Source organism: Arvicola amphibius, chromosome 1 (assembly GCF_903992535.2).
Source record: "Arvicola amphibius chromosome 1, mArvAmp1.2, whole genome shotgun sequence".
NCBI lineage: Eukaryota > Metazoa > Chordata > Mammalia > Rodentia > Cricetidae > Arvicola > Arvicola amphibius.
The window spans coordinates 75,803,501-75,823,736 of record NC_052047.1 but is presented as its reverse complement, the minus strand read 5'-3'; the positions used below and the strand labels follow the sequence as shown (position 1 = coordinate 75,823,736).

The 20,236-nt window shown below is 40.5% G+C and overlaps 1 protein-coding gene across 5 annotated transcripts in view; it reads left to right on the top strand.

The window, feature by feature from the left end:
- Cobl (cordon-bleu WH2 repeat protein) overlaps window positions 1–20,236 on the top strand; it is a 227,651-nt gene that overhangs the window by 106,948 nt on the left and 100,467 nt on the right. For all 5 annotated transcript variants that reach the window (XM_038345836.1, XM_038345861.1, XM_038345845.1 and 2 more), the window contains one exon: window positions 12,739–12,912. In XM_038345836.1, coding sequence (XP_038201764.1) covers window positions 12,739–12,912 — 174 coding nt within the window. The remainder of the gene's footprint in view (window positions 1–12,738; window positions 12,913–20,236) is intronic.

Sequence of the window (20,236 nt, the reverse complement as noted above, 5' to 3'; positions counted from 1 at the left end):
GACTTGGAGCCCTGGAGGTCTGGCTGCCCAGGAAGGGTTTGAGTCTTCCCGGGCCCTCCTCATTTCTTCAACCTCATCTCTTCCTGTGCAGCTTTGCTTGTGCCTTGATCTAGACCTGTGTGGAGACAGGCTTCCTAGACTGTTATTTCCTCCAGGGTATGTCCTTTCAAATAATTGTAGAGTCTTTGTTCTACTCATTGCTGAGCACTGTGCTCTCTCAGATCCCTTGCTGCCTTGTTGTAACCCCCTGGATTTATTTTCAGTTTGTACCCTGAGAATGTTGACCGGTGGGCACATGGCCAGCTGGGCTTTGCACATACTTATGATCTCATGTGCTTTTTTCTACAATGAGTTATTTCTTCCTGAAGCTGTCAGGTGTTGGCTCTTGTGCCAGCTCTCTTGTCTACTTTCTCCCTGGGCCTACCAAGCAGACAGGTGAGGCCTTGCAGTTACGGGCTCCCTGGGAGCATCTAGCCCCTGCTTTTTTGCAGTCCTGGAATGAGATCACATCTAGTTTAGGACCTTGGACCAGGTATCTTGTGATATTTGTCTCCACCCCTGGAGCATCTTGAAAAGACTCAGAATTCCTTGCTGCTCTATTTGCTTTACATGTCCTTCCCTGTTGGCCGGCCTTTGCTGTGACTTCCAGCTTAAATTATGTTTTATTGATTTTCTATCTTAAGTGAGTCTCTTGTTGACCTTGTCTCTTACGATGGCTGTGGACTCATGACTGGGGAGTCTTGAAGGTCCTCAGCATCCTGTTCCTGCACTCAGGACTCCACTCTGCACCTGAGGGTTCTTCTACATCTTAGAAATGCTCTTAGCCCCAATTAATACTGAACTGCCAAGGACAAAGCCACCCATCCTTCATACAAAGCTCACAGGGCTTAATGTTTAGCTATATTTATATTATATTGTATTATGTTTATATTCTCTTAATCTCTGAAAAACACAGGAAATACAAATGCCGTTGCCCCTCTAAGCCTAGCCCATCTCATGCTCCCCTCCCTGAGGTAATGACCCCTCTGAAGCATCATTTCCCCACCCAAGGTAAGAACCCTTTTGAAACACTTATTCTTGAACAGGTGTCCACAAACAGTACAAGTTTTTTTTTTTTAATAATTTAACAAATGAGGACTCCTTTATTTAACTGATAAATGAAAATTATATAACTTTTTCTGTATAATATAATGTTTCCATACAAACACACCCAATGATATAGATGAATAAAGGTAACATCTCTGCTACATCGTATTTTTCATAGTTCGACCTTTTATATTTTCCATCAGCACTTTTCCAGCATATAGAACATATAATCATCGTGATGTAAAGTAATCAGCTCTTCTGAAGTAATGGTTTATGTCAGGTCTTGATTCATGGAATAAGACCAATTAGTATTGATGAGGATAAAGATGAGGGAGGAAGGGAGAAATAGTGGGGGAGGATAGAAGGGAGGGAGAACAGGAGGTAGGGAGGATGGGAAAACCTTTGAAGGAAATGATAAACAGTGAGAAGCTAAAAATCATTCAGGCTCCCCCTGCAGCACTGAGAACACAGGCATGACCCTCACTGGCACAGATTGAGCCTGTCCTGATGCTGTGAGCCTGAGGTAATGGTACCCTGATGGAAGCCCATCCTACATACTGGCCGTCCACTTCCTTACTGATATGATTTGCTCCCAGTGAGAGAGGAGGAAGGCCTGGACACGTAAGATCAACTTGTCTCTGAAATTCCATGAGAATCCTGAGGGAAACTCCAACTTAAGGGGACATTTGGGCTTCCAGCTCAAGTGTAGAAGAGTTTAAAGGAAACGGGGAAGAAAGGCTATGAAGTAAAGTGTCCAGTTCTTCAGCCATTTTGTTTTGTGATTACCAAGCTCATCCTATGTGTTTAACTTTGGCTGTGGCATACACATGTGTGCCCATGTGTGAACATGTACCTGGAGTGTACATATGTATATAAATGGTGGTTTTTAATGGCTCCTACTGAAAGCATGCATGCAGTGATAGGCTGAACATAGGACCTATTGCTTCGTATATGACCTCCACTGTGTGGTGAGAAAGATGAAGTAATTCTTTCCATGTCACAATGTAAGCAGTAAATTATATTTACATTTACACAATGCAAACTGCTTGTTCATTTCCCAGATGCCCAGACCCAGATAATCACACAGAAACTATATTAATTACAACACTGGCCAATGGCTCAAACATATTTCTAGCTAGCTCTTATATCTTAAATTAACCCATATCTATTATTTTGTATTTTCACCATGAGACTTGTGGTTTGTTAACTCTTGTTTCTTGGGCGGCTACATGGCATCTGCCTCTCTTGGTAGGCTACATGGTGTCTCTCTGACTCCACCTACTCTCTCCATATATCTCTGTTTGGATTTCCTACTTAGCTGTACTCTGCTAAGCTATTGGCTGAAACAGCTTTATTTATCAACCAATAAAAGCAGCACATGTACAGAAGGACATCCCACGTCATCACAGTCATTGGCTAAGAGTGCCTCCAGCTATTGGGGAAGCGAAGCACCTGTAATTAGAAAGCATGCCTCCCTTGAAGGGTGGCCTCCCATAAACGTGCACACTTCTGTGTGACGCTTCCTGCCATGGCCTCCCTGGAGCTGGAAGTCTTCTTTTGAGGTGGAGCCAGGATGAACTTTCTGGAAAGCTTTCAGGGATTCATTGAACTTTGCACTGAACCAGTTTTGGTAAATTTGAACAATAACCACTTCATGGATATTTTGGGGAGTTTTTTTTCCTGAAAGAAAGAAAAAAACATGAAAACTAAAAGTGTAAGAAAAGAATTGTTTGGCTTTCTCACTTGTAAATAGTTGTTATTTATTGTTAATATATGTAGTTTGGCTTTTAATCTAAGTATTTGGAGGTAAAACTATTATATTTAATCTTAATTCCTAAGATAACAGTGTTATCTTTGATATTTGTTTTCTTTTAGCATAATGGATTTCTGTCTTAGATGGGCTAGAAGCAGTGTGTGTGTCTGTGTGTGTGTGTATGTGTGTGTGTGTGTGTATGCAAGTTGTGAGGTTCCTCCCATTCTTACTCTCTCTTTATTTAATGTGATTTGACTCCTTTTAGTCATGTTCAGATGAGCTAGTCTGAATGCTGGAAAATTTCTGAGTGACTTAGGCTGCCTTCCATAGAAATCTTTATAATTGGACATGGAATAGAAGCCTCAAGTAAAATATAAACAAGTCAAATAGCTGACTTAAATATTACTAGAAAGGGGGTAGTCTGCTTATGCTCCATTAAATCTAGTATTGACCATATTTAGTATGTCCTACTCTGTAGATGTCTTCCCCGAGTATTTATTTTTTAATTTGGAAGGGAGTTTGGACTATGCAGATAAAAAGCCGTGAACTCCCATAAACTATGTACACAGCCATTGTCACTACTATTAAGACGTTATCTTCTATGTATTATATATCTAATGGCACTGCCAAACAGTGATTCTGACTTCCTCCTTCCAGTCATCTACACAGATTTGACTATGTCAAAATCTACCTCTGCTGTTTGTGTCTGAGGTTGTCTTCCGACTTCAACAACCAATTGCAGCCTGCTTTTTTTGAACACTGGAGTTATTTGGTAGCACATAAATGATTTTAACTCTAAAGGACAAGTACCACTTACTAATTTTTTCTTATTAGTCTTATAATTATTAATTCAGGTTTCATTAGACGGTGCAGCTGGAAAGTAGAGCAGAGCCATTAGTTATATGTAAAAAATGCCGCATTCAAAGTACAGCCAACGAAATGGACTTCTGCTCTAATTTGTTAGTATTTATATTCTACACCAAAGCAGATCACTGTGTTTTAGCAAAGCTATGATGCACATGAAAAAAATAACTTATTAATGCTAAAACCTCTGTCACCATTGCAAAGCAGCTTTTAATGCTGAGATCTAGAATAAGGCTCCCTCCTTAAAAGGAGAGAGCAGGACACTCAATTACTACTGGGCGTTTGTGGAAAATGACAAGTGCCCATTCCACTCCAGGATCCGCCATCTCCAGCCCATGGGGATTGAGGTCAGGATGACCAGGCACAGATGTCGCCGATGACCCCAGCTTCACTGCATTGTTGAGAATGCTGACTCTCAAGAGGAAAAGGATACCCCATGTCCTGGAGAAAATTTATATGGCAGAAGCAGAGGAGGGGAAAGCTTCAGTCTAATGTTTTTGTTGAATCACCAGGATATTGATTTTTTTTAAATACCATCCCCCAGGTCTGCTGTCCCCATTAAAATATCACCTCCTCCACTGCACACTGCAATGACAGCTGTGCTACCTTCTCTCTGCGGCTCTCAAGCCTGTCTGCTTCATGGCCTCACCTGCTTGCTACCCATGAGGTCTGGCCCATGTGACTCAACAGTTGCTGGCCTGTTCTCAGATCCAGTGGACAGCCTCAACAAATTTCTGCTTAGGGAAGTACTTAAAATGGTGCCATCGCCCTCCTTCGGGCTTTCTTTTCTAGACTAACATCCATGGCATTCAAACAGCCTCTCATAGTGGCCACGTGCGTAGAGAAAGATATGCTGTTGTAGCAAGTTTCTAAAATCCAGAGGCTTTGATCTGACACTCTCACCGTGCCTGAAAAGTTGTGGGAGGTAGACACGGGAGCAGCAGCCTTTTAGCACAACACAGGGCCAGGGTGGCTCTGTTTGGTGACTGTGGTTGGTGACTATGGTTAGGTATTACCCTGGAGAAGATAAACATGAAGTACACGTCCGTTTTATTGGAGAGAGTTCTAGAACACAGGTGTGCACAGTTACAAGAGAGCCTATAAGATGATAGCATTCGGCTTAGCACAGAGGTTGGAATAAAATGCAGGGAGGGGAGTTGGGTGCACAGCTAGCAGAACCACTGTTACCCTTCTGTGAACGAAAGTTGCTGAGACCTCCTTCCCCTGTCTGTCTCTGCCTTCCCTCACCTTCCTTTCCTCGTGACAAGAACGTGGAAGACTGGAAAAGGTAGTTTGAGTTTAGCAGCTTCTTTGTTAATTTACTTTGTGGGAAGAAAAGATTTTCCTGTACAGTTTTAACTTGTTGAACATGCTGTTAGAACAGCAATAAACTAAGTCATATTCAATATCTTTTTTATTAAAAAAACATGTAGTTCCAGGCAGCATCTCAGTAAAGAGTTATTATTATTCAGAGAAGTTGGATGGGATAATGTTTACATGTGTTTTAGTCTCCGAGTATAGATAATTCCTTCAGATTTTTCCTTCACTCTAGTGTATGTAAAAAGTATATGCTGAGCCTCCTGTTAATGATAATGCTTAATTGCTAGCAAGAAAGCAAATTGAACAGTAATATAACCAAGGCACACAGTAATATAAGATCAAAAGAAAGACCACTTCTTTTCTTTTTTAATTTTACTTTTTGAAAAGAAAACAATCCTTTTCATTTTACATACCAATCCCAGTCCCCACTCCCTCCCCTCCCATCCCCTCCACCTGCCCATCCCCACCTAACCCCCCATCCACTCCTCAGAGAGGGTAAGGCACATTGCTTTGGGGAAGGTTCAAGGCCCTCCCTGCTATATCTAAGCTGAGCAAGCAATCCATCCAAAGAGAACAGGTTCCAAAAAAGCCAGTACAAGCAATAGGGATAAATCCTGGTCCCACTGCCAGTGGCCCCACGGTCTACCCCAGCCATACAACTGTCACTCACATTCAGAGGGACTAGTTTGGTCCCATGCTGGTTCCTTCCCTGTCCAGCTGGAGTTGGTGAGATCCCATTAGCTCAGGTAAACTGTTTCCATGGGTGTACCCATCATGGTCTTGACCTCTTTGCTCATATTCTCACTCTTCTCACTTGTCAAATGGACTTTAGGAGCTCAGTCCAGTGATCTGCTGCATGTCTCTGCCTCTGTTTCCATCAGTTGCTGGATGAAAGTTCTATGATGGTATTTAAAATATTCATCAGTCTGACTACAGGACAAGGCCAGTTCTGGCACCCTCCCCTCTATTGCTTAGAGAAAGACCAATTTTATGTGACTACTTATCCTTGGGTGTCTAACTAAAGATGCTTCACAGTTGGTAAGGCCCTTATATTCCAGGACCCACAGAAGAGGACAAAACTAGAATCCACAGTCAATTCTACGGGTGTGTGGATTTAGTATTATGAGCACAAAACTACAGTAGCTCCCTAAGGGTTTCAGCATATATAAAAGTATGCTCCCTAAGGAATGAGGGCTCTATCTTGTGTTCTCTTGGTCCTGCCTGTCTATTCTGAAAAAATATTGTAGTCCAACCATAGCTGAAGGTCTGAGCAGCAGAATCCTGGTAGGTCAGCCAGAACATTTCCATTTTAGGTTAGAGAAACAGAATTGCTCCTCAGTCCATTTGCATCCTTTGCCTCTTCAAGGCCACCAGGTCTGCCCTGCATCCATATTCCAGGAGGGGAGAAGATGCTGTCTCCAAGCTCATTAGTGCTATCCATTAGCCTGTGTACAAAGCTGCTTTCAATTTCAGAATATTTCTGGCCTTCGCCAGCTTCTCCTTAGCAACGGAAAACAACAGTCCAGGAGTCCAGAGATAAGTGAGAAAGCTTAAAGCAGTGATTTGACAGCACTAAGAAATACCTGGGGAACCTTGAAAATATGAATTCACAGTTTATTCCATTTTTTCTTGCTTTTGGTTTGGCAAGTGTGCTCAAAAAGATGTTGGAGAGAGATGTTTTCTATACAGAATCAGTGACCTCTGCAAGGATAAATGCTGGAGCAGCTGGCAGGAGCTTTTCATGAAGCCAGAGGGAAGGGTGGAAGGTGAACCTTGCCACTGACTCCATCGGATTGGTACCAAATACCTGGGTCATCTGAAAGGTAGAAGTCAGAGCAGTGTTACACAGCCTGTGGATATAAACACCTTTCTACTGTAGCAGAGAGAGTGGCTTTTGTTTGCCTTGCTGCTGAAATGGCTCCTTCTTCTGAAATTCACGACTCCCTTAGAGCACTAGTCATGTCCAATGTGCCCATGCCATGTGCCTAGCCAGTCCTTCCTGAATATTAATATCACAAAAGCAGCCTTACCATTTCAGATATTAGCAGGTCTTTCAAACACTGTCTAAACCTTTATGGCAAAGTTGTAGAGTATGTAAATTAAAATTAGGTTGTTTTGTTTTGTTTTTAGTTAGAGTATATTTTTTCCCTAAGAGCGTGAGCTAGTTGAGCTAGGCATGGCATAAAGCCAGGTCAGATCACTGAAGAAATAATCTGCTAATGAATCTAAGCACAAAAATGGCCTGAGGCCCCTGCAGGTGCTGGTCTTGGTGCGCAGGTGGGAGGTTGGTCATGCTGCATCCTCAGCATGTCTTGCTGTGAGTTCTTGATCTTGGTTGCAGCAAAGCTCCTGCTTTTGAAGAGATGACCATGCTCATGTCTTAATCGAGAAAGCTTAGGCTTTTACTTCTTTAAGTTTTCCTAGGATGAATGTTTTTCATTTTGTATTAAAGCCTGGTAATATATACTTAGAGAAATAATAGCACTTGCTGGACATTATTGTAGGTAAGCTCTAATTGACCTTAAATGGCTTAGTTCCTTCTGGATCGTTTTATGAAACATACGATATCATGAAGACTACACACTGACTTATTAGCAAAGTTTAAATCTACCTTCTTTAAATTATGTCTTTTATATTTTGAGATTATAATATAATTATATCATTTCCCCCTTCCCTTTCTTCCTTCCAAATCTTCCAACAAACTCTGCCTTACTCTTTTTCTAGTTTATGGTTTCTTTCTTCCTTAATTGTTGTTACATATACATAATGTATATGTAAACATATATACATGTATATTCTTAGATACATAGGTACAACATGCTCAGTTCATGTATTGTTACTTGTATGTATGTTTTCAGGGATGATGTTTGGTGTTGGCTAACAGGTTGGCATGTTCTTCCCTGAAGAAGACTATTTCCTCACACTCCCAGCATTCCTTAATTGCCTAAAGTTCTTCGTGCAGCTTTGAGGCTTTGGGGGCTGTCACATATCTGTATTGATATTTCTATTGTTATTGTCCTCATTCACCTCATCTTTAGATCATGTTGGTGAGACTTTACGGTTGTAACTTCTGACACTCCTAGGTGACACTTAGTACATTCATGTCACAAATACCCTGTTGGTAACCGACAGTTCTCTAATTGGACTTAAGATCTGTTTCACAAGAGGGACATCCTGTATGTTACTGGAAAGCTAACTGACTACACGGGGCTGGGGAGGTCAGGAATCTTGGAGGAGAACCTACATTCACCACTTTAGTAAACCCGTACAGTCTCCAACTGCTTTCTAAATATTTGTTCTGGTACCCACAGATAAGTGAATTCCTCTCTTCTCCTCAAGGAAGCTTATCTTTGCAACAGACAGAGACAATTACAGAAAAACCACAGTGAATCAAAATGCAGACTTGTAGAGAGCCCCGAAGCAAGTCCTACACCTAAGACTCAGGGAACCTTGTGAAAGAGGAGGCAGGAAGATTATAAGAGACAGAGGAGCAAGGCATTAAATCTCTTCCTTAAACATCAGAACATCTGTCTGCCAGCCTTTTCTCCTTTCATTGACACGCTAGTGTCCTAATGGAAACTCTGAAGAAGGCAGACTAGCACAGTGGGTGAAGCCTGTTTTCTCTCTCTAGTGTCTGGGAGGAGATGTTTATGTGTATCCCAGGCTCAAGCATTTGGTGTACCAGTGGACCACGGACTGGAGTAACATACACCATTTATATAGATCTTGGTTTTCTGTGATTTAGAGCTCAGGGAAATTGGCAGAAATCAATGGAGTAGGGTTGGAGAATTTAGGGTGTGTTCCGCTGATGAGATGGCAGTTTATACATGAGTGAGCTGGAAATTTTAGTTTCATTCTATTTTGTTCTGAGGGCATGTATTGGTCATAGCAGAATGGCTAGTGCTATGTGAGCATAGGAGACTGGTGACTATCAGCTCTGATCAAGGCTCTCTGTCTCTTCAAGACTGAGCATCTGAAAAGCATTTCCACCTAGATTCATGTCTGAAAAGGTGACATCCCAGCTCTAAGATCCTTTGATTTTGTATGTGAGGGAAAATTAGTGGATACTCCCAAAAGGCCAGTAAACCAGAAGTAGACCCGTTACCCAATAAACCAGATGTATACCTGTTATCCAGTAAACCTATTGCCCTTTGTGTTGTGGAGATCAGGGTCTCTCTTTGACTTTTAGTGGCCCCTGTTGGTTTTCATCTTTACAAAGAATTAACTAGACCCTTTATAACAGTGGAATCATAGGTTTAGTCATTTTTCTCACCTCCAGACTAAAAAGCTATGGGGTAATTCTACTTTCTTCTGGAGAATTACTTAAATTTACATATTCTGAAGGGAGTTGTTAATGTGCTGAGAAGGGTGTTGGATCCCTTGGAGCTGGAGTTACAGATGGTTGGGAGCAATCTTGCATGAGTGCTGGATTCTAAACTTGGGCTCTCCACAAGAGAACCATCTTTCTAGCCCCTTCTTTGATCCTCTAGTGTGACAGAAATATGCCATATTCCTTATTATAGTTATCTCATTTAATGCTTATAATGATGCTGAAGCAAATAGAATATTCCCAATTTTAAAAGTGATAACGATCCTTATCCTAGTTGTTGACCATTCAATCTGTCAGAGTGTTTTTGAGGGTAGAAGAATTATAAAATTAAAACTTGAAATGAATAATTTCCTTGTAAAATGTTTTAAAGGTACTAGGCTACATAGAACTTCATACAAAGACATTTAAAGGACAGAGGTAATTTCCCAAGCATGTTCTATGATCAGTCAGGCAAGCATACTTAGTGGTGAACACTCAGGACAGGGTAGAGTGGAGAGAAGCAACCAGATGCAGACCTGTAAAATGCATTGACCTAAAAATGGCGTTATTGCTACTGCAATACAGAATAGTACTGGAGTTTAGTGTTGTTCTCCATTGAGGGAAACCAATCCCCCTAACATAAGTATGTGAGCTTGTGCTAATACTCCGTGTTAAATGTGTTAAATGTGTATAGAGGGGTGTGTGTGTGTGTGTGTGTGTGTGTGTGTGTGTGTGTAATCTGATTTTATGTATAAGTAAATTGCTTGGATGATCCTGGTGTCTATGTTTATGACTACATGCTGACTAGTAAGGAAAAACAAGGTCTATTCTCCTCCAAAATTTGGAGATAATTCGACTCAGTTTGCCACCCGTGAGACACCACCGCTCCAGTCATTGAGTCAGCAAAGTTCCTGGTTTACTTCTTTTACTTTATTTAGTCACCTGAACCTTTAAGTCCAGTGTTCATGAGGTTTTCCAAGAACAAACTGGACATAACTTATAGAGGAGAGAGTTTATTGGGAGTTTGCTCACAGTTTCAGAAGGTTAGTTCATGACCATCATGGCCGGGAATATGGAAGCGGGCAGACAGAAATGGTATTGGAGAAGCAGCAAAGACCTTACATGTTGAGAGAACAACCACATGACAGAATAAGAGCTAACTGGAATGGCATGGTCTTTTGAAACCTCAAACCCACCTAGTGACACATGTCCTCCGACAAGGCCGTGCCTGCACCAATAAGGCCACACCTCCTAATAGTTCCCAACAGTTCTACCAACTAGGAGCCAAACATTCAAATGTGTGAGCCTATGGTGACCATTCTTATTAAAAGTACCATACTTCTTGTCAAAGATCCAAGAAATCTGAGACTAAATTTCTTCATCAGGAAAATAAATAGTAGCATTTATGACTAACCAAAGTAATACTGGGTTGTTGCTGATTCTTCTATATTTAATTTAAAATTTTATGTGGCAAGGTCTTGCAATATATTTCAGGCTGATCTTAAACTCATGATTCACCAGCCTCACCCTTCTAAGTGTCTAGGATTATAAGCCTGTGCCACAATGTTCAGCTGTGTGTGTGTATACATATATGTATATATATTTATGTATATATTTTTACATATGAAGAATGAGTTGGTTACATGAAACCTTACCCACTAGTTTAAATGTGAAAGCAGAATTTCCCAGAAGCTCATGCACCATCCATTCATTCCAACAGATGTAAACTCATGAGTCTTTCTGGCTCTAGAAACCTTGAGTGCCGAGGACATAGTAGTGACTAAACCAAGAGACCATCAGTGTCTTCATGGAGCCCTCATATAAATAGGAGAGAGACAGACGAGGCATTACATAATCATAATTACTTAAACATTCTGAGTGCTCACTCTGTGCCAAAACTCTTTCATGCTCCTTTACATGGAGTAACTCATGTCCTTCACAATGATAGCTGTTATGTTGGCACTATTAACTTCTGTTTTGAAAGAGATAAATTGTTGCAAAGACAAAGCTTGCCCAAGGTTATGTACCTGATGCCGGGGCAAAGCCAGAAGTCAAAACTTACACAGTATCTCACAAGTCTGAGACTTTGTCTTCCTCTGCACTGACTTTAAGTGGAACACACCCAGGATGACTTGTGCTGTAGATAAAGATCAGTATGCGCGACAAAACAGCTTAGGGTATGGCTGCCTTTTGTTGTTAATGTGACGTTAGAGTTCTAGTTCTCTAAGTATCTTTTCTGCATGGCTGTATCTTCTTTCCCTATTAAGAAACTTGGGCAACAGTTGACAGAAAGGAAATGGATATGTTACTTAACTCATTTATCATGGATGGAAATTGTTTTTAGAGACCAACAAACTAGTGTGTTGAGCGGCAGGTATATATTTGTTCATAAGCAACTGTTGTCTGGTTCTACGCTATTGGTCTGAGAGTCTTCAAAGCATAGTGCTTAGGATACACCGTCATATTTTTATATATCTTTTAAAGGTTAGAAGAAAGTGAAAACAGGTGAAGTATTTGTCACTGGAGAACTACTGCCCTTCCTCCCCAATGCAATGCACTGCTTCAGCAGTCCCTCCTTTTCAATCTCTAAGAACTCATTTCTGTGACAACTTAAAGTTGTAAGATGGCTAATGTGACATGTTAAAGTTTTAAGGTAGATGACTTACGCCTACAGTTTCGATGGAAATGCTAAGTGATTCTAGCTCTTATGTGTTCTTAAAGGTCTGCTGATTGCTTCATGATTGAGCCATACCCATGAAGTCTTGACAGTATGGATGCCTAAACAAGACTTGAAAATGACAATACCAGCTGACATGCCAATGTGAACAGGGGAAATCTCACAAGGTCCTACCTGTAATGAGAAGCTATAGGCAGTGACTGACTTTTGAGAGAGGGAGAATCTGTCTGCTCCTGGGATGACCTCTGAAAGGTGATCCAATCCCAAGCAGGGAGCCCTAAGCACAGATACATATGAACAACACCAAATGAACTTAACAGGCTGTATTTGTAAATTTATGTTCGTGTGTGTGTGTGTGTGTGTGTGTGTGTGTGTGTGTGTGTAACAATAATAAAGAAAGAAGATGTCATAAATTTGAGGAGTATGAAGGGAACACAGAAGAAATTAGAAGGAGGAAAGAGAAGGGACAAATGATATAACTACTATATGCTTACATAAAATTCTCAAAAAAAATCAGTAAAATTAAAAAAAAAATTGACCCTACTGCATAGGTTTGGAATATTGTAAAGTTGCCTAGGAGAATGGTAATAGGTGTTTTGCTTCAGTCCTTCATGTCTGCCAGTACAGATAGATGCCATTAGAAACCAGAGTGGGTTGTTTAAAGTTTGGGCATTTGAACAGAGAGAAGTCACCTTGTTGATGAGATGTTGTCTGTCTCTTTTCCTACAGGGCTGCGTAACAACACCCAACTCACCATCTATGCATTCTCGGTCCCTAACACTGGGTCCCTCCCTCTCACTGAGCAACATCTCTGGAGTGTCTATGAAGTCAGAGATGAAGAAGCGCCGAGCCCCTCCTCCTCCGAGTCCAGGACTCCTGGGTCAAGACAAAGCATCAGAAAAGGTAGGGGATGTACCTCTCATGACCAAAGCATTTCTTCACTGACCCAGTTACCCCACTGCAGATCCTTGAAAATACTGAATTCTTTACTTGTGTGGCTTTAGCGAGCTGTGTTCAGGGTGAGCATCTGAGCTTTATTTAGAAGTAAAGGTGAGACATCACTCTGTGTCAGTTACTGAGGTAGGAAACTATTTTTGGGTGTTTGGTTCTTAAGGATCCAGTGCTTGTAGATTAACGTGTGTTTTATTTTAGCACTGAAGTTTTGGAGGGTGTCAGAGAGATTGCATATGAGAAATTGCACAAATAAAGGTACTTCAAGAAAGCTAAAGCTTGTGAAAGAGACAAATTGCCCAAATAAAGGTGCTTCTAGAAAGCCGAGGCTTGTGAAAGAGACAAAGTATGTAACCTAGATGCCTCAAATTATTCAGACTCACAGAAAAACAGGAACTTCTCAGTATTATGTTGCTTTTAATATGTTATAGGGCTTATTTCATAGGTCCGGTATTTAAGAAGCCCACTCTCTGTTTGTCTCCAGAGCAGTGCAAAGCCTTCTAAGGTTTTTTTGTCATTCGATGTTGCCCTGAAGATCACATCCTTAGCAGAGAGTTCCGAGATTCATGGTTTCTAGTGGTTGTTTTTCTTTCAGCTACCTGCTGATGCCTGAAATGTCAAGCCCTATCATCCGAGGAGTAGGGAACCATGTGACAATATGAAGTGTAATCTCATTTTCTGATATTTCTGTTACAGCTAACCACACTCCAAAAAATATTAAATAGAAAGTTCTAGAGGTAGTTTATGTATTTAACTCCCACACTTCTCTGAGAAGCATGATGAAATCTCAGAGCCATACCCCACCCTGCTGGGAAATGAGCCATCCCTTTGACTAGTGTGTCTATATTGTATGCACTTCCTGTCTATTAGTTACCAAGTGCTACCTCACTTTTGACTAACTGTCATCGTATTACAATTTTATAGTCACATAATTCTTCTTTGACTTAATTGTGGCCCGAGAGCAAAGAATCGTAATGTAAGCATGGAAGCAGTTGATATTTACCAAAGAGACACTCAAAGTATATATGTGGAAGCATGGCGTGTGTGAATCTATGTCCTGTGTAGGTGTTGAGGCAAGGATTGGGTACTACTCCTCTTTTCCAAGCTCTGAAGGAAATACTGGAAGAAAAAAACGTGAAATCTTACTTTTCTAAGCACATCCTCAACTGGTAAGTGTGGAGACCACTTCTGATGTACCCCAGAGAGGCTCATACTTTTTGGCTCTTCCAACCTGTGCATCATCATCCATGTGCTAAGGTGCAATTTGAGAACGAGAGTGCCTTTTTCTTCATTGACTACTTTGTTTCAACTGGGCCTGCATCGCAGCTTCAGGGGAAGAAAGCATACCTTGAACACTGGCATCACATGAGGCTGCTGAGCATCCTTTTGCTCTCTGATGGGCTTCACTTCCTCCTTCTTGCCTGATGCCTTGATATCCCTTGCTCTGTGCCTGCATCCTAACTCTCAACAGCACTGACAATCTTTAGCTTTTAACCATTTTTGCATTAGTCCATTACATGGCTTTCCATGAAAATATACTTAAATATGCTAGAAACAATGTCCATTCCACCAAGACTTGAGGCTTTGCCTTGGGTCTTCATTACAGCTGCAGATTACGGTGACAGGGTCCTGACATCTTCCTTGACATACGGGTTAGTTATTTTTTTCATGGCTATGACAAAATACCTGCAAATATCAACCTAAAGTGGGAAGGGTTCTTTTTTGTTTGCAGTTTGAGGATGCGGTCCATCATGGCAGATAAATCATAGCAGTAGAATGGGCTTCTGTTTACATTTTATCAAGAAGCAGGGAGAGGTGAGCTAATACTCAGCTCTTTCTCCTTTTTCATCAGTCCATACCTTGGTTCATCAGATGATACCATCCACACTCAGCGTGGTTCTTCTCACAGTTCAACCTTTCTGGAAATGACATCATAGACATAGCCAGGAGTGGGTTTCCAAATCAGATCAGCCTGACAATGCAGATTAGCCATCACAGCATCCTTATCTGCCTGTCTGTATACCTGTCCATAGGTGTCTGCTTTTTCAGAGGCCTTCTTAACCTTGCCTATCAGAGACCACACCTTACCCCTACAGGCAGGCCCTTTACTTGTGTCACTAGAGGTTTATCTCAGAATCCTATACTACAACACATTTTAGAGAAGATGTTCTGATTTTTTTTTGTCTCAAACACTCATTTCTTTTGAGATTTCTGTAATGCTGCAGCCACTGTCTGACTAAAGGAAATTTAGTCACAGGGGTACATCAGTTTGTCCCACACTTGATGGAATGATATAACCACTGTGTGAAACTGTTTCCTATGACCATGGTTCATCTATTTAATCCGTTGGTTTCTGTGCTTTTTCAAAACACCTAGGTATATTGATAACATTAGCCATTTCCAGGTATCCCTGAGATGTCATTTTTCCTTTTGGTTTGGATAGATATTTCTTTTATGATAAAAAAAATATGTATTCCGGGATCAGGGTTCTGTAAAAACTTTTCTTCAATAAGAAACCTTAATGTGATGGAGCGCAGACGTTACACCAACATTTCAACGTTGTCTTCTATACAAAGATGTTGTGTTTTGTTTTTTTCTAAATTTAATTTAGTTACTCATACTGGATAGTCTGCTCGAGCAGAAAAACATATAGTAACTGGAGAATTGGGAACTTTAAATGGAAAATAAACAGTCCATTCTCCCCTGCAGAATGAACAGAGTTCCCTCTGCAGCAGTAAAAGCTTCTACTGAAATCTGTTTTATTTGGCACAGATTGAGTCGGGAAATTGGTTGCTGGAAACCATCTTCTTTTTTAATTGTGTGGGTGAAATACAGACTTCCTTGAAACCTTTCCTATGAACATGCTTCTTTTTTAAAAGAAATATATTTTGTTATTTACCAGTTTCTGAGAAAGGAACTCAAAAAACTATGTTGTTGTGGTTGTTGGGAAGAACATCAATTCCTTTTAATGAATTTCCTTTCATCTAAAGATAAGTTGTTTGTTTGAAAACCCTATTTATGTGTAGCTACTACTAAAACCAAAATCCTGAATTCGGAGAAAATGTTTAGTTTTAGGACTTGGCCAGCGTAGGAAAATATTTAGGTTTTCATCTTTATATGTCTCTTTTTTTATCAACTCAGTGGCGAATTTAAAATTTTACCTATCTGTGCCTTAAAGGTAGAATAATTTTGTGTTGTTCCATTTTATCTGAGATTTTAAACAGTATATAATTATTATGTGTTTCTTACTTAGTTAAATTACTTGTGACTTGGTTCTCAGTATTTCTGTCTAAAGATGATTCTCGAGAGATTTCCCTGGAGATGTTGGAGCTGGAAAATAAGCAATGCCACCTTTATACAAATTTCTCTGAGGAGCATTTGAGATAGGTGGGCATAAAGTCATACGCCCTTCAGGAGGGTCCTCTTTTCAGAGCCCATTGCTTCAGCCACAGTATCTTGCCTGTTGGCTGTACTATGGGGAACTTTAAGGTAGAGGTCATATATTATGTGGGTCCTGCACTAGGTACTAAGTCAGTATTTCAAACATGAACAGATACAGAGTGGGGTTGAAAACACATGTTCTAAGTCCTGACACCAGAGTTCTCATTCATCAAGTCCGGGAGGAACCTGAGCGTTTTCACCTCAGCGCATCTATTTTTCTACAGTGGCACTTTGCAAACTACCACTGACTGTCTCCCCTCAGAATCCTGACCAATCAGTGTAATGTATGGAGAAAGTCTGCAGCAGAAAATTTATCTCAACATGAACAAATATGATACCTCAAAATAATCATTATGTACAATTGGCCTCATATACTCATAGATTCCATATCTGTACATTTAACCAACCTTGAGCCAGCATAACTGGGAAAACATTGTGTCTGTGTTGAATGCGTACAATCTTTTTTATTATTGTCCCCTAAAAATATTATTTCCATAACATTTCTCTTTTGTTGGGTAATCTAGACATAATTTTCAGTATATAGGAAGATGTATATAGGTCATATGCAAATACATTGCCATTCTGAATAAGGGATGTGAACCCTGGCAGATTTTTGTATCCTTGTGGATACAAAATGGCAACCAAGCGACACCTGTAAAAACAACCATAGAAGTTGACACCAAGAGTTTTATTTTAGAATTCAAAAGTAGTGCACACTGGGATCTGAGAATATTCATCAAGCAGAAAGAAAATGTCCGCATTCCTTCTCCTACCTCTTTGTTGGGAAATCCATGTCTCATCTACCCCTCGCCTGATGCTACCATGGCTTGTCCCTAAACCTCAGCTCTGAGGCTGATGGGATCTCAGCTTTCTGTACCTGCCTTTGGGCTACAACTTGAGTATGTCTTCAGCAATGCCCTAGGGAAATTTTTTTTCTTTTCTGTCTAGTCATAGCTTTCCCACTTGGTTAACAGCTGTCTTGTGCAAAGCATTGATTGATTATGAGCATAGATACATGCTTGACTGAAATCTATACCTAATTCTCTCTCTGATCCTCAGTGTCCCCCTCTGTAATATGAAAACAATAAACAGTGTTGACAGGATCATGTTGGAATAGTCAGAATGAGGCTCCTGGGGGAAGATCACCTGTGTGCCTGCGTTCGTAAGTGTGCAAAGTGTACAAAGGAGGTGCAAGAGAAGTTTGTGTGGGGGTGAGGTTGAAGAATTGAAGGGTGTCATGAGAGGGATGAGGGGGGTCTAGCCAGAGTTAGACCAAACATACTTAAAAATCAAATATTTATAGCTATGAAATACCAGGTATATGATTAAAATGTCACCCTGGGACGTATTCATGTGCTAAATAACGCTGGCATCTTTTCCCCTCTTCGTGATGTTATCCTTTCTCAGCATTGTTGATGTAAAACACAGTCATTTCAGAAAAGGAACAAAAAGGAAACCAGTTTGTTCTAAACCAAATATGAGTGACCATGACTTGGGAACATGTTTTTCTAGTTGCTCCAAATAATTTGTTTCATTGTGAAATTGGTTACACGAACCACCATGCACAAAACTCGAGTCGAAATGGATTAAAGACCTCAATATAAATCTGACCATACTGAATCTAATAGAAAAGAAAGTGGGAAGTAGTCTTCAATGCATGGGCACAGGAGACTACTTCCTAAATATAACCCCAATAGCATAGACACTGAGAGCAACAAAAAATAAATGGGACCACTTGAAACTGAGAAGCTTCTGTAAAGCAAAGGACACAGTCAATAAGACAAAAAGGCAGCCTACTGACTGGGAAAAGAGCTTCACCAACCCCACATCAGACAAAGGACTGATCTCCAAAATATTTAAAGAACTCAAGAAATTAGACATTAAAATTCTAAATAACCCAATTAAAAATGGGGTACAGAACTAAACAGAGAATTCTCAATAGAAGAATCTCAAATGGCCAAAAGATACTTAAGGAAATGTTAACATCCTTAGCCATCAGGGAAATGCAAATCAAAACAACTCTGAGATACCATCTTATACCTGTCAGAATGACTAAAATCAAAAACACCAGTGATAGCTAATCTGGAGAAGATGTGGAGTAAGAGGAATACTCATCCATTGCTGGTGGGAATGCAAACTTGTACAATCACTTTGGAATTCAGTATGGAGGTTTCTCAGAAAACTGGGAATCAACCTACTTCAGGATCCAGCAATACCACTCATAGGCATATACCCAAAAGGTGCTCAATCATACTATAAAAGCATTCGTTCAACTATGTTCATACCAGCATTATTTGTAATAGCCAGAACTTGGAAACAACCTAGATGCCCCTCAACTGAAGACTGGATAAAGAAAATTGTGGCACATTTACAAATTAGAGTACTACTCGGCGGTATAAAAAACAATGACATCTTGAATTTTGCATGCAAATGAATGTAATTAGATAACACTATCCTGAGTAAGGTGACCCAGACCCAAAAAGATGAATATGGTATGAACTCACTCATAAGTGGTTACTAGCTATAAACAAAGGACATTGAGCCTATAGTTCATGATCCTAGAGAAAGTAAGTAATAAGGTGAACCCAAAGAAAAACATATATAGACCCACCTGGGAATTGGAAACAGAGAAGATCACCTGCCAAAATTGGGAGCAGGGGGCATTGGGGGAGAAGGGAGAGAAGAAGGGAAGGAAAGGAGAAGGGGAGGGTTGAGGAGAACTTGAGGGAATGGGATAGTCAAAATGGAGGACAAACAGAGATGAGAGCAAGGAAAGAGATATCTTGATTGAGGAAGCCATTATAGGGTTAGCAGAAACCAGGCTCTAGAGAAATTGCGAGGGATCTACAAGGATGACTTCACCTAAAACCCTAAGCAATAGGAGATGGGGCCCAATCTTGACTTGCCCTATAGTCAGACTGATGAATATCTTAAATATCAACATAGAACCTTCATCCAGCAACTGATGGAAGCAGAAGCAGAGACCCACATAGGAGCACTGGACTGAGCTTCCAAGGTCCAGTTGAAGAGTGGGAGGAATGAGAATATGAACAAAGAGGTCAAGACCATGATGGGTTCACCAATTGAAACAGTCTACCTGAGCTAAGGGGAGCTCACCAACTCCAGCTGGACTGGGAAGGAACAAGCATAGCATCAAACTAGTCCCTCTGAATATGGTTGACAGTTGCATGGCTGGGGCAGACTGAGGGGCCACTGGTAGTGGCACCAGGATTTATCCCTACTACATGTACTAGCTTTTAGGGATCCTATTCTCTTTGGTTGTATACCTTGCTCAGCCTAGATATAGTAGGGAGGGCCTTGAACTTTCCACAAAGCAATGTGCCTTACCCTTTCTGAGGATTGGATGGGGGTGGGGTGGGAGGGTTGTGGAGGGAATGGAAGGGGAGAGGGAGTGGGAACTTGGATTGGTATTTTTTAATCTAATAAATTTTAAAAAAGAAAAAACAATAAAAATATTTTAAAAATCTTTAAAAAGAGTCATTAAAAATTCATAAATATTCTGCAAATACATTGGTAGGGATGACATTGGGTAAGTGGGTACAGTGAAGTGGGAAGTGTCTGCTGTAACTTTGAGATGCTGATGAGGAACCAAGTGAAAATATTCCAAAAACTTTATCTGATTGTCAAAAGGATGTTAGGTCAGATAGGGTGGGTGATGCACTATTGTAGCCCAAGACAATGTCAACTTTCCACCTGCAACATTCTAGTTCTCCATTATCTAGAAATTCTCATAAGCTGATCAGTATTATTAATCTTCAACATATGTGTGCCTTTTATTATAATTTATGTTTGGTTCATAACCATAAAGGACAGG